Here is a 17131-nt window from a genome sequence, read left to right on the forward strand (position 1 = left end):
CAAGCTCACAGCATTGTGTTTTGTGCTTCTAAATCTCACCATGGCACTTAGAAGGCCTAGCTAGTGCAGGTCTTCAGGTGGTCTATCCCATTTTGACTGATAGGATTAAGGTCTAGAAGAGGTGTCAGGAGACCTCCCAGTCTATCCCACACACAGACATCGCAGGGGAGATCACAAGGTCTTTGGTGGTGGAGGAAGAATGTTTTATACAGGGTTCAGCACCCAAACTGCTTTAGTGGAGATGTTCAGAAGTGAGATAGTTGTATCACTAGACCAAATGGCAAGACTAGCATAGCTGGCAGAGCCACCCAGTTGTTCTGGTCACACTGGATGCACAGCTGGGGACACTCGGTGCAGCATGGGCTGGCAAGGGCAGCCCGGTGGGACAAAGGCCACCTCGTTGCCACTGGAGCAGGGCAGGCTGCAAGTCCTCTGCTGGCACCTACAGCTTCTGCATCCCAGGAGCAGCCAGAACGCAGGACCCGGCGTAACGTTTATAAATGCAGCGGGTTAGTGTATTGCTGTGGGTTAGATACGTGATTCTTTTGATAGCCTAAACCCTCATGAATCTTTCCTGTTACTTTTCCTGTGTAAAGGTATGGGGCCACGCACAATGATGGACAACTACATTTATTGTGGTGCACCACGCAGCCTCTGACAGCATTCAAAATTTTGCAAGAATTACCTTCCTCTACGCAGAACGTGATGGCTTAGTTGCACCATCTAAAATCTCATCTAGAGAAGACTGCAGCCATCAGAACCACCAAAGCTGGGGTGTGGGGGGAGGATAACATTGAGCACCAAACCTAGCCTCTTCAAAGTGTAAGGCCTTTCAAAAGCATAACTCAAGGAAGGGAAATAATGTTTTGCATCCTTTCAGCATATCTCATGTGTAGGTCTCGGAGAACTTCACTGGGGATGCATCACTACATCTGTTTTACAGGGGAAACGGGGGCACACAAAGTTAAGGTGATTTGCCTGTGGCCCTGCCAGGGGCAGGACCATTGTCAATGCAACTGTCCTAACTACCTTCAAACCTTAGCTGCAAGGGCTTGCCCAACAGCAGCTTGAATTACCACCTCTTCACAGATCTTATTTCCTCGTTCAAAGCCTGGCTTTAACACAGCAATGGCTTTAATTTAACTCTGTCCAGTTGAAGTTTAACGTTTGTATGGATGGATCATATAGGTCTGAACTGCAAAGAGTACATGGGACGGCATGGCTGAGGTGCTAATATTCTCAGCTGCCTTCTTGCAGCCAGAAAAGGCCGTAACAAAGGAGCATGCAGCATGGAAGAGCCATTGTACCCATGGTACCTCAGACGTGCCGTTGTTGGTTAGTGCACAGCCCTCGAGAGACAGGGTGGTTATACTACCTCTGCGTGGCCTTCTGCAAACAGATATTAACTTACTCAGCCCCGTGCTCTGATCTGGCCGGATGAGAACCAGCTCTAATCCAAAAGCTGTGTGACTGTGGTTAGCCTGCTGCACTGCTTGAGCATCTAAGCCCAGTTCTCAACCTTTGCTTATGAAAAGCTGCGGAGATACAGCTAGTTGTGAGGAGAGCCATGCATAGGCTCTGTTTGCTCTGCCATTGGAGCAAACCCACCTCACTCCTCTGCTGCGCACCAGGCATGCACATGGGACACAAAGATCTCTTCACTCAGCTCAGAATAAAAGAAGTGAAAAAAAGAGCCAGCTAGACTCAAAACTCAGCCACAGTCTAGATTTACATCCCCAGACCAGATCAGGGTCACAGATTAACCCCAAATACCAAAAGCTCGAAGTATATATGCCCTTCTTACTCAGCATCCTCCAGCCTCCATCTCAATGAGTCATACCAGTTCATGCCAATGACACAAAAAAAGCTTTTCATCTCCTAATGCTTGCAGCTGGCATTAATTAATAATTAAAGAATGCTGGAAATGTGCATGGCTCACTGCTGAACATGGGCATGTTCCTCTTCTTTCTCCCACTCACCTTGCAGCAATAAAGACAAACCTGGGACAAGTCCTGGGGACCAGGGCACTATACCATCACTGTTGTGAGAGGAGGAAAGTTGATTGCATCTTAGGAAAGAGTGCAGAACTGGTGCAGGAATTAGGAGGAACATGCATTCTCTGTTCGGATGTCTCTGAAGCCGTATGACTCTTAGCAGCTGGCATCTGCAACCTCAGCTGCAAGAAGAATTACAGTCTCGTGTAGTAACCTTAACGCACTGGTTGTAATCCTGCCCTGGCAAGAAATGAATATACATTCCCTACTGTTTAGTTAGGTAGATTTTTGATTAACCTAAAAAACTTTATGTATACACATATTGCTGCCTCACTGCTCAAATCCCCTCCAGATCATTAATCAATAAGGCAACAACAACACGGCAGAAGAAGAACCTGGACAAAGCAAGCACAGTGCTGTTTGCTAGGAGAAAGTCTCGCCATTTCATGCCATGCTTTGCATTTTCTCTTCTCTCCAGCTTTCGATTCATAAAAATACTCTGCCTGTTAGCAGTGATTCCTGATCTTCTTTGATCTCAGTGTGCTGAAATATTAGCATCCAGACAGCATTCTTGTAATGACAAGGGCTGCTTTGGACACTGTGATCATTGTAAGAGGCAGAGAGAGCGTCTCTTTTGTGGGCTGCTGCTTTGGTTCAGTATGCAGGAGATTATCCTCTGCTGATGCAGGGCTGGCAGCACTAACAGAAGTGACTTCTGAGACAGGATTTGCAAACAAGTGCATAAATATTTTGAAGCCACAGCAAAGGGGGAACAGAGCTGCTTAGTCTGTCCTTTGCCGAACTGAAGACATGCCTTTACTTCTCTTCTGGCTCTATGCATACTGTGTTTGAGTATTACCCCTTCTTCTGTCCCACAAGAAAGAAAACTCACATATGAATCAATTTAGAGGGAGGGCATCATAGCGATGACAGCTGGAATCATAACAGCCCAATTCAGTAGGATGAATGTACCTTCTTCCCCTGGGTGGGCTCGCTCTGTGTCTCCACACCTTGGCACCTGTCACATCGGGAGCCTGCAGCTGAGCTGAGAAGGACAAAGCAGGAAGGGAATACCAGGCATAAAAGATTGCCCTGGGCTTCCCATCTGGGGAGATACGTTAAGCTTAAGTCAGCACCAAATGTCATATCTTTATTTATCTTACCATGGAAGCAGCCCTGAAATGCTGATGCTGAGTGCTTGTGAAGTGCTGAGCATGTCCTTTTAGGGGGATGGAAAGGGAGAAAATTACTGCACCCTCCATGTTTTGTGACCTGCTGTCCTTCTACACAGACTTGCCAGCTTCCCTTGATCCATAGGAGGTACTGAGATGCAGTGAAGTTCGTAAAGGAAAACGTAACTCTCATGTCCCATTTCTACCTTCTGATCATATCAACAGATGTTTGCCACACACCTCTGTTTTGCCCTCACAGAAGACACCAGCCAGCAAGTAAATGTAAAAGCAACGGTCACTGAGGTTTGAAAAGTGCCCATGGCAGGTGCCCCCCCAGCGCCAAGTTCCACCCGCCCTCACTGCCCTCCCAGCCCCAGGCGACCGGGCTTTCGGCTGGCTTTGCCCAGGATACACCCACAGCAGAGCCCCTGTGACAAGACTGCCAGGCAGAAATCCAGCCCAAGTGCTTTTATAAAACCTTTCCTGGGTATCAAAATGCTGAAACCCACCGTTCTCATCACAGGTGTCCGTAAAGGCAATTACAGCTCACCAGGGCTGCGGCCAGGTCTGTGTTTATCTAACCCAGTGCTCGGTCCCCACATCCAGCCCGGCACCGCCAGCACCCAGCTCTGCAAGCCCCAAGGGAGCTGGGGAAGGTGGGGGACACCAAACCAAGCCCCCCCACACCCTCACGCAGCAATGCAAACGTGCCAGGACCACAAGGCACGCCCGGCCCCTTGCCCAAGCTACACGGTCCTCGGCCAAGGGAGCTCGCCGCCCCACATCTGGGGTGGCTGGGACCCGGACAGCCCTTTCAGGCAGCTCTACCCAGCCCTTGCCGCCACGCACGTTAACCTTGAGGCTCCCGGTTCTTTTCCCAGCCCCTGGCAGCAGCCCGGCCACCGGGAGCGCGGAGCGGGGCGCTGCGGCTGCGGGAGCGGGAGCGGAGCCTTTGCCCAGCAGAGGCCAGCACAGGCGCAGTGTCGGCAGGCTGTGCTCGCAGGGAAGGGCTGCCTCGCCACCCGGCCTTCCCCAGCTCGGAAAGAGTCTCTCAGCCTCCTGCGAGCCCTCATCCCTTTACTGCTTTCAGGCGCTTTTCAGTGGGGGACCGTGCGGTGCGACAGAAAGCAGTGACACCCCGCGTGGGTAGGGACAAGCTGCCCCAGGCGCAGCCATCACCCCATTTCTCCACTTGCGTGTCCAGAAGCACCCCCTTCCCTTGAAGCAGCGAGCAGCACGGTGCTCCTGCAGGCTGGGCATGGCCAGATAATACTCACACAACATTTCAGAAATGCCCGATGCCGGGGGAATGAAGATCAAAGGGAAGTGCAAGTAGGAGAAGGCAATCGAAAGCAATCAGGGGTGATTGCCCTGGTACACCGCCCTGCCCTTTGCTCCTCGTTTGAGTTCATTAACAGTTCATTTGCTGACAACAGTGAGGGCCACACCAGAGGACAAGCACTTGGCTACTTAGAAATCAAAACTAGTTGCCTGGAGGAGTTTTGAGTGGGGGCCAGGAGCCTGGGAAAGGGAAGCAAGAGGCAGCACCTGCGTAGAAGTGCGGGAATCTCCCTGCATAGCCTGAACAGGCAGCTTGTGCAGCTCTGCAAACAGTCTCAGGAAAAGATCTCTTTCTCAGAGGCTGGATGAAAGGGGCTGATGGCCCTGAGAGGATATGTTGTCCCTTGTGGCTTGGGTGATAAAGACGGTCGCCCAGGGGAACCGTTCTTAAATAAAAGACACTGCATCTGAGACACCGAACAATCACCAGAAGCAACTGAGAGGTCAAAAACCGCTTGAAACATGCAGATCATCTTCTTTGATCAGGTTTTTGAGGGCAAGACGGGGGCAGAGAGGAGTAAGACTAGAAGATGCTTCCCTTAGCACCAACATACACCCAGTGCTTGGCCTAAACGGCTGACCACAACACTGCTTGGAGGCCTTCCAGCTCACAGCCAGCCATGCATCATGCAGAGGAAAGGCATCTTAACTGGTTGATGCCAAGAATATTGTTTAGGCTCTGGAGAGGATGTTTTTGCAAACCCGTCTCCCAGTCTCACCATTTACCACTTATTTTCATTCTGAGTCGCAGCTGAGACATTACCAGTGAGTAGTCTAGCAATTCTGTGGGCATTACACAGAACCCCACCCAGCCTGCAGGATCTCAGACTTCGATGGCTCTGCAACAAAAATAGTGGCTTTGTGTCTATGCAGGCGTAGCTGATACATACACATCAGGGTAGGACCTTCTCCGTCTGCAACTAAAACCAAGCTTACCATTTTGTAGCCGTGAGAAAACACAAAGGTCACAGCAAGGATGGAGATTTCTCATTATTGTGGGCAATGCTGTGTTTTAAGTCAGTGCAAGCTTTGCCGGGGCTCTGTTGCATCCTCCAGTGCGGAGCATGAGGCTGCAGTGTCCTGCACAGCAAACCCCAAGCAAGGCAGCAGTAGCTGGTTTTCTCTGATGCTGTGTAACCCAGGAAGCATGGGAGCATCAGAGCTTTAAGGAACAGCAAGTGAAAAAATCTGTGAGGAAACCCACCAGAAGCTGAAGGAGCAGAAGTGGAGCCTATGAAAACAAGCTTCTTTAGAGCTGCAGCAGGTTGTCTCTCCCAGGCTTAAAGGAACAAATCCCATAGAAAAGCAGTTTGGGAAGGGCCTTTGTAGCCTGGGCTGAAAGCATGGCCTGTGTGGGGAATCTGCAGCACTGGTCATTGGACCAATGGATGAAGTGAAGCCTGGGTGCGAGATCTAGCAGAAAGGGGTGGTGTAAGATACACTGAAATTGTTCCTGCTGCTTTTTTGTGAATGTGCCTAGAACCATTTTGCTGCCCGTAGATGTATTCTGTATGTCCTATATGCAGAAACCCAGCTGCCCACCTGGAATAACCACTCTCCTCCCCTATGTGTGAGCATCCCTTTCGGGGCAGGGGGCAGAGCTGCATCACCCGTTGCCTCAGCGCTGCTTTTGTAGGGTGGTGACACCCAGGCCAACGTGCTAACACCAGGCATCCCTGGCCACGATGCTTCCCATGCTAGCGACAGGAGATTCACAAGCCTGTGGCAGGAGAAATGGCAGTGCTACCTGCGCCTCTCCCGAGGACAGCTTGCTGAGGCATGGCAGTGTTTGGTTATCATTCTGCTAGCGCGAACCAGAGAGAGAAAATGGGGACAGCACAGCACATCGCAGACTTTTCCCAGCTGGTTGAGGGCTATGATAATGGCCCAAAACCCATTTGGAAATACGCTACTTTATTGTGCCTGAAAGAAGGGTATCTGCAAATTGGGTCCATTTAGCTCAGTTGTTGGCATGTTGCCCATGTTGGCGGCGCTGCTTGTGGTATCCTGTGCTGAAAAAATTGCAGCTGATGCTACTTGGAGATGGCAGCTGTCCTGACCCAGCATTAGCAACAGGACCTGCACTGGCCGGTGGGCTTCAGCCTTGTGCACAGAGGGAGAGTGACAGGCAGACTGCTGGCTGATGGGGTGTTAGTGACAGGCTGGCTGGTGGGGCATTAAATGCAGAGAAGGTCTGTTTGGACCAGCTTGTGCTTCCAAGTGACCAGACCCAGCAGAAATAATCTGCTCTTCACTGACCTTTCAGATTTCAGCTGCTTCGATGCATGAGGTAGTACAGCAGCCTTTTGTGGAGCTGCAACTGGTGGGGAAGAGGAAAAAGTGTAGGCTGCAGCTACATGCCTTACAGCAGGGTGCTTTGGAGCAATGGTCCCGCTAGGTCCTGCTTCCCCTGTGCACTCCAGCACAGCGTCACCACCCCCCTCCACGCTGTGATGCACCTTCCCAGCTGTGCTGCTGGTCAAGCTGAAGGCTCCAACAGCCCACCAAGACCCGGAGATGTGTGTAGCCATCGGCCACAGGAGCTAAGGGGGTCGGCAGGGAAGAGATCTGTGATGCTACATGGCACATCAGACTCATTAGCCAGGTCCAGCCCTGCAGCAAGGAGGTACCCCAAGGACCCCATCACCTCACAAAACATTGCTCCTCAGCCTGCCCGCATGCACATGGGCCCCCCTTCTAAATGTGGGGCTCTAGCTGCTGGCCCTGGATTAGACACCAGCATATGCAGGGCTGTTCCCCGGACTCCAAGCTCTCCCCTCCTGCTGCCTGCATCCTCACTGTGTCACGCCAGGCCTCAGGAGCAGCTCAGGTCCTATTTTGGAAACAAAGAGTTAAGCATTTTCAATCTTTATTTTACAAAAATAAACCAGTTTTGCTCTGGTACTCTGTGGCCCCCAACCTTCCCCTCTGCCCCCACTCCCATTCCTTTCCCTGGAGCTCCAGCTGTTGCGTGCCGCAGCCAGTTGCTCGCAAGGAGGCTGCCAGTGCCACACGCTCCTGTGAGCGTCCCCAAGCAAGCACCGGGGAAGGGGGTTGGTGCCCTTTGGCGAACGCCTCCTCTTCCCAGGATCCAAGCTGGAAACTGCCCAAAGATGCCTCCCGGTGGCTCTGCCATTTCTGCACAGGGAGCAAGTCTTTGGCAAGTCACTCAGAGTACACACTTTAAGAAGGGGTGTCCGTCCGTCCGCCCGTCCGTCCGTCTCTCTCCCTTGGATGGAAAAGCGAGCCCCACAGAATGTTGCTTCTGGCCATCAGTGGAGCTGGCAGGCTGCCGTCCTGCTGGCTGGCTCAGTGCTGGAAGCGTGGGGAGCTGATGTGAGGCTGGTGGAAGGAGTGTGTGGCGTAAAGCACTTCTGGAGGTGGTGGAGGGGACGTCAGGATGGAGCAGAGCGGTTCATGGGAGCTCAGCATCGAGGCAAAGTGCTTCATCTCCTCTGTCAGCTGCTTGATCTCCCGGCGCAGGGCAGCGTTCTGCCTCTCCAAGTCTTCGCTCTCCTGAGGAGACAAAACCACAGGGGGCTTCCTCAGCGCAGGAGCCACAGGGATGAACTGGGGACACAGGGCTCGCGGCATCGCGCCTCTATGCCCCACAGAGGTTCCAGAATGACATGTTTCTGGTAAATTCGGCACAGAGCCGCGCTTGGGCAAGCCCCCCCTCCCCCAGGCGGCCGGGCTGGGCGCGGGTGCGATGCTGGCAGGCCCAGCCGTGCACCCCAGCTTACGAGAAGTGACTGTGGCGTGTGCTCCCGCCCAGGCTTTCTCGCTCCCTCTCACGCACACCGGGGCACGCTTCCCGGGCCACCCGGCCGGGGGGAGGGCGCGCTCAATAACTGCCGTCTTTAACCAGAAAACCACCTGCCACAGGAAACCTGTCATTGCCCTGGAAAGAAAAGACTCACTGCTTCCTGCTAGCAGCCGGGGAAACCAGCGGCGCGGTGAGGAGGAGGGGAGATGCTTGAGTCAGAAGAGAAACCGAGGCCTCAGAAGAACTGAATTAATACTGTTATTAATGAGAATAACAACAAAGGTGTTGGTAACGACGCTCAGCCTTGTCTCGACGATCCTGAGCGTTGCAGCCTTTGCTGCTTCTACTGCTGCTGAAGTGCAGCCAGCTCTAGGCTGGAGCATCCCAGGCACCAGCTGACCATGGAGCCAGCAGCCTGGGCAGGACCAGAGGAGGGAGGGAGGATGTGGCAGCAGGCTCTGCAAAGTCAGCAAAGACAGCTAAAGTAGGACCCAGCGCTCTGAAGCGCTGAAAAGCGGCACTACTACCTTGGCAAAGCAAACTGCCACCCCTCTGCTGCAGCGCTGACTTCTGACAGTGCCCGCTCTCCGTGCACCGGCTGAAACGCACCCAGCGGTGACAGCGGCTGTCAGAGAAGGAGTTTGCACAGCAAACGAGCATCTCTCAGAAGACGCTAAATGCTTTGGAAATTATGACTGCTGTTGAACTCGGGAGATGATGGGAATCACCAGGCACAGGGAGCCCCAGCCTCCCCATGACTCATTCCCCTCAAAACAAGAGCTACAAAGCCCTGGGGCAGATGGAACTGCAGGCTCCTTTTATACCACCATAGCTCAAGCTGAGCCATGCTCTTCTGAGCAGAACCACATCAGAGAAGCAAAGTCCACGGTGCAGAGCCAACAAGGAGCAGCCAGGGAATGAGCCCAGGAGCAGCAGGGGGTCACTGTCCGCCAGGAATTAGAAAGACATTAGCAAAAATTCACCATCCATCCTCCACTTGCCTGCCTGCATTTCTCCAGCTCCCTGCCACGATCCTCTCTGTCTGACCCAAACTGGGCTTAGCCCCCCTGCTCCCATCCCCATGGGAAGATAAGGAACGTGTGCTATCAATGCTAGCTGAGCAGCAGTAATCTGGTAAGCAAGTGGTTTGTCATCTGCTCTAAGAAGGGCAGCCCAGTTCTTCTCGGTGCACAGCTAGGCAGGATTTTCCTGGGGGAGGATCAGAGCCCCTCTCTACCTCTAGGATTACCTTGGAGAGAGCACTGTCCTCGAGGAAAGGGCGTCCTTTCACCCCTCTCATGCACAGTCGCCCAGAGCCATCGCTGCTGGCAGATGTAATGCAATCGGCCTAGAGCCATGTCAGCTCTAGAAGGATCATCAGCTACTGAGCAAAGAGTGAAATCTCTGTCTTCAACCCCAGCTCCAACCATGGACTGAGGGCATTATGTAAGGAAGGAGGGTTTAGGACTGGCTTCTCAAGAATTCTTCCCAAAAACAGGGGTCCTGGGGAATATGAAGACTGTTAAATCAAAGGATGTTTTTTTCAAAAGCCTGACTACAACTTTCCAAAGGGCAGCCAAGCCCAGCGCAGGGATAAAGATGCTCTGTGCCCAGTGCAGGCTGCGTGTTCTGCATCCTGCCCACCAGTGGCCCAAAACACACGGGACTGCACTTACCAACACATGAAATGCCAAGGAGCCCAGTCCCTGTGCTCCGACACTGATCACACACTCCTGTCCAAACACATAGAGCCAGAAGTGACCATCCCTTCTGAAAAGCAGACGCCTAATTCTTCACACTGGGGAGAGCCTCAGGGGTGCCAATGGTGCCACAGGAGGAGATTGGGACAGCAGGGTGAAACCAAAAGGGGGAAAATCCATGCTAAACAACAGGAAAAGCCTCCAGGTGCTGTACAGTGTTTAAATGGAGAAAGAGATGCAAGGACTACCATGAAGACATTTAAAAATATTTAAAAATTATTAGTATTTATTTATCTACACTGTGTAGCATCTCAGGGAACAAGCCAGAGGAGACGGCCCATTTCACTCTAGGTTGCACCATCATCCATACCAATTAATTCAAAGTACCGTCTCAGAAAAGCATCTGTGTATGCTTTTATGCCGCTGTGTAAGTGACAGCGAAGCACAAACCCAGGGAGAGCCAGCCTGGGTGAGCCTGTGCTTTCAAAGAGCTTCTGAGTGAGCCGGTCAGAAGAGGTTAGGAAAGGAAATCGGTACTGTCAGACTGAAAGATAACGATGGATTCAAAACTAGCTGCAAAACCGAATGTTTCACTGGCAGTTATCCTGGGCTGTGTGCTCTTGCTGTGAGCACAGACTCCTACATCCTGCCCTGTCCTCACTTTTCTTGTCCTGCCTCAACTGAGCATCTCCACTTCGAGTCCCCAGGGGAAAAGCACGTTGTCCTCTATGTGAGCCCTCAGCGCTGGGCACAGGGAAGGGTGGGAGTGCTCACCAAGTGCAGTGTGTCTGCTTTCTGGGTCTGCCTCAGGCGGCTCTTCTGGGCAGCGATGCGATTCTTCTCCCTCCTTTGGACTTTCCTCATGTCATCAGAAGAGTCCTAGGGAAACAAGGCATGGAAGTGCTGGGGCATCCCCTCCCCCACCCTGCCCCTGCAGAGCAGTAGGTGGGAAGGGGACACAGCAGATAACCCCACTGAGGCACAGGACATGGGATACGCACCCTCAGCACCAGGATAAAGCCATACCCCAGGGATGTGTGATGCTTTTGGCATCCCCGTTGCTATGAGGGGCCAGTCTGATACCCTTTGGCATCCCAGCGTGGCTGGGGAATGACCGCTCCCCCTTCACCAAGACACGGGCCTGGGATATGGCTTGAGGGACCAGAGTAAGGACCTCTCTCCAGAACAGAAACAATTTAAATTCCTTGAACAGGAAAGCTTTCTCTTCCCCTTCTCTCCGCAGGCATACGGCACTGCAGAAATTCCAGCTCCTTGGCTAAACCATCTTTCCAGAGATTCAGCCTGTGTTTTCCTCCTTTCATCCCTTCCCCGTCTCCATCACCCCTGTCCCTCAGGCTTTATCTGTTGCAGGCCTTTACAGTGCAATGTGACCCCTGCTTAGTTTAACTAGACAGTCTTGGAGCTTTTGGGTTTTCCCCAGATCTCATTTGCTGCAGCTCCTGATCTCTGTGCTTGCTCTTTTCTGGAGTCCCTTGGTAGCAGCACCTGCAGTGCTGACTGCTACACTCCTGAGCCCCCTGGGCAGGGGAGAACACAGGTCTCCAAGGCTCCAGGTCACAAGCTTCATGCATCAGCCATTCTTTGCTGAGATCGGGTCCTGCTGCTGCCTTCTGACAGTTGAAACCGTCACGCAGACTCTTTCATCTTCTATTTTCATACTGCGCTGCCTCTTTTGTGGACTCTCTAACATTCACACCACCACTTCTCCACAGGACTACAAAACTCAGCCACAAAAGTTATCTTCCCAGCCCATCAGTCTGTCCACATCCTCTCCCTCCTCCACCCCGCCCAAGATCTTTTCTTTTCTTTGAACCTCTTTTATCCTTGCCTTCAATATCCTACAAATGTCTCAGAGACAGCAGCTCCCACATCCTGCACCAAGCCCAGACCCTATCCTGCAGCAACCCCTGTGCTTTATTCCCTTCTCTACCAGGATGCCTCCCCATCCCTGCTTGCAAGACAAAAATCATCTGCCCTGATCATCCCCAAGGTTTCTGAGCAAAGTCTCAGGTTGCCACCATTTCCAGCCCTAGAGAAATGGCAAGCGACGGATGTAATAAAGCTTAGCCAGAAAAGGCAGTGGAAATTCCTCAGACTCGTCTCGGTATCTGCCAGGGAAAGACCTACTATTAAGGTGCTCCATGCAGCAAAACAAAATCCCTCTGTTGAGCATTACTGAGACAAAAAACCTCTGAGGCTGAATGAGAAGAAGGCAGCCCCAAAGTGGCAGGGCTTTTCTGGGGGCTTTTTCCAAGGGCTGTCCACGGCAGGGGGAAGCAGGCCGGTTGCCCCTGAGCCATCCCGCTCCATGGCGAGGAGGTGGCTGCTCAGGCCCCTTCCCGGAGCACCGACATCCACGCCTGGCATGTATCACAAGGCCCACTGTGCCCGGGGTCCCGACCCCCCAGTTGCCCCTGGCATAGCCCAGGCAACCAGACCTCCTCTCTCCACCTGTAGCCAGCCTGGTGGCCAGGGCTCCTGGCGCTGGGCTCAGCCCTGCATTCCTCTCCCCACAGCCGTTCCTAGAAAGCCCTGCCATAGTGCACTGTGAAAACGCCAGTGGTGGCCTTCCTCCTGCCCACACATGGCCCACCCCAAAGGAGTCTCCAACCAAGGGCAGCTGGGGAAGGGTCCCCGCTTTACCTGCTTGCTGGGGGGGGGAGACTGGCTGAAGCTGCTGGAGTCGCTGCTGTCAGAGCTGTGGGGCATGGCTCCCGTCTTTGGCTCCCAGGGCCTCTTCAGCTTCCTTTGTGCTCTTGGTGTGCCTGCCTTCTGTCTTGCTTGTCTTCCCCCTCCCCTGCCCTCCTCTGCCCCTCCGGAGATGGTCCTTGGCTTCCCGGCTCTTGCCCGTCCCGGAGGCACGCTGTCCTCCTTCCCCGCCTTCTGCCACTTTCTCTGCCTCTCCTCTCGGAGCCTCTGCACCTTCCCTTTAGGTCTCAGCCTCCTGTGGTTTCTCAGAACCTCGGGGATGTAAGCTGAAAGTCACGTGGCCGGAAACTTTAAGGCGAAGAAGAAAAGTTACAGAAGAAGAAAAAAGAAAAAAAAAAAAAAAAAGAAGAAGAAGAAAAAAAAAAGAGCACATCTGGGAAAAATGAGCTTCAAAATAGCCTGAAAAACCCCCGAAAAACACCTTCGGGCAGTTGAAAAACAGCAAGATGGGTTTTCTCCGAGACAAACAGCAGAGATGGAAAGGAAGAAAAGCCCCAGCTCTGGCTGTGAAACCTGGACCCTCAAAGGAGGGCAGTGCGGAGGAGGTGCTGCCGGGAGCCCCAGAAATTCCAGGGGCACCACGCGCCGTGCCAGCCCTGTGCAGGCAGGAGGTCGGTCCAGCTCTGAGCAACCTCTGTCACCCCAGCCCAGCCAGGGAAATTCCCAGGCAGCCACCCACCTCCCCACAAGCCATCCACCACCCCCAACCCCCCCGCCGCCCCCACCACCACTGACGCGGGTCCCAGGGAGGGGACGGGTACCTTCCGCAGGTGCCACGTAAACGCTGTTTGTACAGACGGCTCATGTGTGTGGTGAAGCACCAGTCCCACCTAAAAAGAAAGGCTCGGGAATGTAGAATGTTTGGACTGGTTTGGTAGGACTGGTGTTTTCCAAAATCTCTTTAGCACTTTAAATATTCATTAGTACCTGGCTGGTAAGGGGAAGATCAGCTCTGGCACACAAATTAAAGTGCTGTAAATGTAACGGTCGATGGACCCAGAAGCTAAACCTGAGACCTAATTCTCACACCGCGCCATGATGTTGACCTTGGCTACAGCCCAGGGGGTGCGACTGTTGTGCAGGGGTCCTGACTCCCTGCCTGCTCCCCTCCAGCCCGCTCTCACTGCAGCTGGCAGAAGATGTGAGACAGGACTACGGTGAGACAGGAGCATTATGGCACATTGGAGGTCATTTCCTTGCTCTTCTCTCTCTGCCAGCACCCAACGTGACCGTGGCCCATGCAGACAGCAGCAAAGAGAGGGTGCTTTGCACCCCCTTGTTTCTCCCCTGGTCTGTACTGTGTGGACTGCTTCCATCCTTAGCACGAGCCTCAAGTAGACTGAAGATGTGCAAGCAGCCCTGGGACAGCAGTGCTTCAGGAGTGCCCTCAGGTACCCCATCCTAGTGGCTCTGGAGGTGTCAGTGCAGGAGCAGGGAGTGCCAAAGAAAGAGCCATTTGCTTTCTGACCTGCTCGTGTCGCCAGAGCCAGTGGGAAAAACCAGGGCCACGTGCCCAACAGGCTCTCCATCCATGCAGAATCACACATCTTCAGAGCAGCTAAGTTCTGTCATGTGCCCTGAGGAGCAGATACAGAAACAGGCATGAACCCATCCACAGTAACCCACTCCTGTGGAAAGCAGCAATTCCCAGTTCCCACTTACCGGTTCTTGTTGCATATCAGTATTTTGGTTGAGTTTCTCCTGCCTCAAGCAGGAGCAGCGAGCAAGTCTTAGGAGCAGGGCATCAGCAAGGGCACTCGAGATGCAGTTGTCATTAGGGCAAAAGTATTGGCAGCTTTGGGTTTGCCGCCTTCTTGCAGCACAGAAGGCACACACGCAGAGAAGCACATGCTTGGCGCACGGTGCAGACTTGTGTGGGCATTGCTGGCATTTCTTCCCAGCCCTGCCACTCGTAGAGCCAACACAGGGGCAAATGTGGCCAAAAGCAAGAACCACATGGGGCTGGCTGTGGGCTGGGCAGCTCCGGGAAGTCACCTAGCCTAGCTCCAGTTGCAAAACTGCTCTTTTTTGCCCCATTTCCCTCTTTAGAAACATGCTGTGATGCTGGTGCACTACCCTTGGCCTTATTATCTGAACATTTCACAGCCTTGAGAGAATGTTTCCTCCTGGTGTGCTGTAGGGAAACGCTAGGATCCTCCACACTTTCTAACATGGCTGCAAGTGTTTGCTTGCTCAGCATGAGGCACCCTGAGGGACCCCATGTCTCCTGGCAGCGCAGCCCCCCTGCAGCAGGCAGGGCTTCTCCACCGCAGCCAGCTCTGGGGAGGGAGCAGCCAAAGGCACTGGGGCCACAGGGGCTCATAGGGCATCGACTTCAGGCCCCCCAAGGCACCGGTGCTGGTGGCACAAGCATTGAAGCATCCCTTTGCTCGCTGCATCACTACGCTTCCTCTGAACTCTGCCACCCTGCGCGCCGCTTCCTTTCCGGGAAGCATGCCGCTGGATTCCTGCTCTCCCAAGAAAACCCACCACCACCTGGGCCCCCTGCTGTGCAGGCTGCTGTTGCTCAGGGCAGGACGGAGGGAAGCCCTTCCCCAGGGAAAAATATCCTTGTTCCATTATTGGGCAAACAGGCTGCATTCCCTCCTTCTGCACCCAAGCAGCTGAAGGCAGGCGGTCGGGAAGGCGGCGGGTGCATGGGCAGGCGGCCATGCAGGGAAGCTGGGTGTCCTGGCAGGAGCTGGACGGTCAGTGCGAAACTGCCCAGAACCTGGCTATGGCAAAGGCTATTCTTTGATCCACAGAAAGAAAGTTTTGAGCTGTACCCCAGTTTGCCCAGAGCTGGGCTTTTATTAACAGCTGGTTGAGAAATCTCAGGAGAGCATGATGTTGGGAGAGGGTTTGGACACTTGGTCTTGCTGAGCAGGAGTAAGAGAGCGTCCTTCTTCCCTCCTTGACCAAACACACTCCTCGCCCTCAAGCTGGCTATGATGCTAATGAATTCCAGTCACTTATAAGCAATGAATAAGCATGCTGTAAATGAGACAGTATCTCCTGGTGGGAAGGAGGACAGAGCCTTCACCTCACTGCCCTGGGCTGGGCAGGACCCACGTTGCCTCCTCACAGGCAGCGCCCTGTGCCATTCCTCCAAACAGAGCTACGACCCCGCAACCCAGAGCAGCAGAGACCACCGGTGTGGCTCCACCAGCATCGGCTCACAGCTCTCGGGGTGCTGCCCTGGGTGCCTGCTGCAGGCACAACATGGGGAGCTGATATCCTGCTGTCCCTCCCCAGGCTCTCCCTTTCCCCCGCTGTCAGGGGGAGCTTCAGGAGGCAGCCTCCTGGTCTCTGTGCTTGACTTAGGTGACTGAATTTACACCATGAATAAGGTCCCCTGATTTTGTCTCTGGGATCGTTTAGGTTTCTTGATCTTAATCGCAGTCACTGCGAAATCGCCGTCAGTGGCACTGGCTGAGCTCACGAGTGTTAGGCTACCACCATACCAGCAGCTTGATGGAGCCGGGATATTTCCAGAGGTTTTTAGGGGAAGGATGGGGCCATCCAATTCTGCATTTATCCCTTCTAAATAACAGCAGGCACTGCTGAAGGGAGTCCTGTTCTCTCTGGGACAGGGTGGCTGCAGGGACTCTAGAGGCTGGGCTTAGCATGATCTCGACTGCTGGAGAAATGGTTTGAAAGCAGCAAGACACAGTTCAGCAAGAACAAATGCAAATGTAAAGCAAGGTGTAGGTAGAAGAACTGGGGAATCACTGACTGGGCAGCAGAATGGCAGGGAAAAATCCGGGGGTTGCAGAGCATCATAGACTGAAGCTTCAGCAGCAGTGCAGAGGTGTCGCAAAGGGGCCGGGTACTGGCCTGGGGTGCTGGGGGCCAGGCAGAGGAGAGGGCAGCCCTGTGCTGCCTCTGCAGGGCCAGGACCCCCCCCACAGTCCCAGGTCCAGAAGTGGAAAAGTCCAGAAGAAACCAGTACAAAGGAGAAGTACACAGAAACCTTGCTCTAAGAGAAAGGAGTGAAGAAGTTGGGTCTGTTTAGCCGAGAAAAGAGGAGTCTTGGGGGCGGAAGAAGGAGCAGTCTTTGATATGTTGTAATGGAAAGGGTGGTCAGCTGTTTTCGGTGGAAAGGTTCAGGTCTGAGGTTTGAAGCAAGATGAGGTTAGAGGGACTTTGGGATGGGCAGTTCAGGAAAGTTATTCAAGCCCCTTCATATGAAGTGGCTGGGAACAAACCTCTGTCAGAAAGGGTCCAGGTTGAATCCTGCCTCTGCAGGATGGATTAGAGTTATGTTCCCAAGGTTTAAAGAAGGAAAAATAAAATAAAATAAAATAAAATAAAATAAAATAAAATAAAATAAAGCTAGTAAGATCGGCTCCTCAGAGCCCAGAGAGCACATGGGGCATTTCTCAGCCTTAACTGCAGCCAGTCCCTTTGCCTCCAAAGCCCAGAAAT

General features: G+C 53.2%; 1 protein-coding gene across 1 annotated transcript; it reads right to left on the minus strand.

The window, feature by feature from the left end:
* Nucleotides 1-7358: 7358 nt before the first annotated feature.
* On the minus strand, nucleotides 7359-12985 carry BATF (basic leucine zipper ATF-like transcription factor). Its single transcript, XM_027795992.2, has 3 exons — nucleotides 12638-12985; nucleotides 10748-10852; nucleotides 7359-8023 (listed from the first exon to the last, which is right to left on the minus strand). Exons 1-3 carry the CDS (start codon nucleotides 12701-12703, stop codon nucleotides 7817-7819), a joined length of 378 nt encoding a protein of 125 aa, XP_027651793.2. The 5' UTR covers nucleotides 12704-12985; the 3' UTR covers nucleotides 7359-7816.
* Between the last annotated feature and the right edge of the window lie 4146 nt (nucleotides 12986-17131).

Source organism: Falco peregrinus, chromosome 1 (assembly GCF_023634155.1).
Source record: "Falco peregrinus isolate bFalPer1 chromosome 1, bFalPer1.pri, whole genome shotgun sequence".
NCBI lineage: Eukaryota > Metazoa > Chordata > Aves > Falconiformes > Falconidae > Falco > Falco peregrinus.

What these genes read in the sequence shown, in the direction of transcription:
- BATF (XM_027795992.2), bottom strand. Translation starts at nt 12,703, where the DNA reads ATGCCCCACAGCTCTGACAGCAGCGACTCCAGCAGCTTCAGCCAGTCT. An exon ending in CTCCCCCCCCCAGCAAGCAG is followed by an intron (nt 10,853 to 12,637) that starts GTAAAGCGGGGA and finishes TTGTTTCCCTAG; the next exon opens with GACTCTTCTGATGACATGAG. An exon ending in AAGCAGACACACTGCACTTG is followed by an intron (nt 8,024 to 10,747) that starts GTGAGCACTCCC and finishes TTGTCTCCTCAG; the next exon opens with GAGAGCGAAGACTTGGAGAG.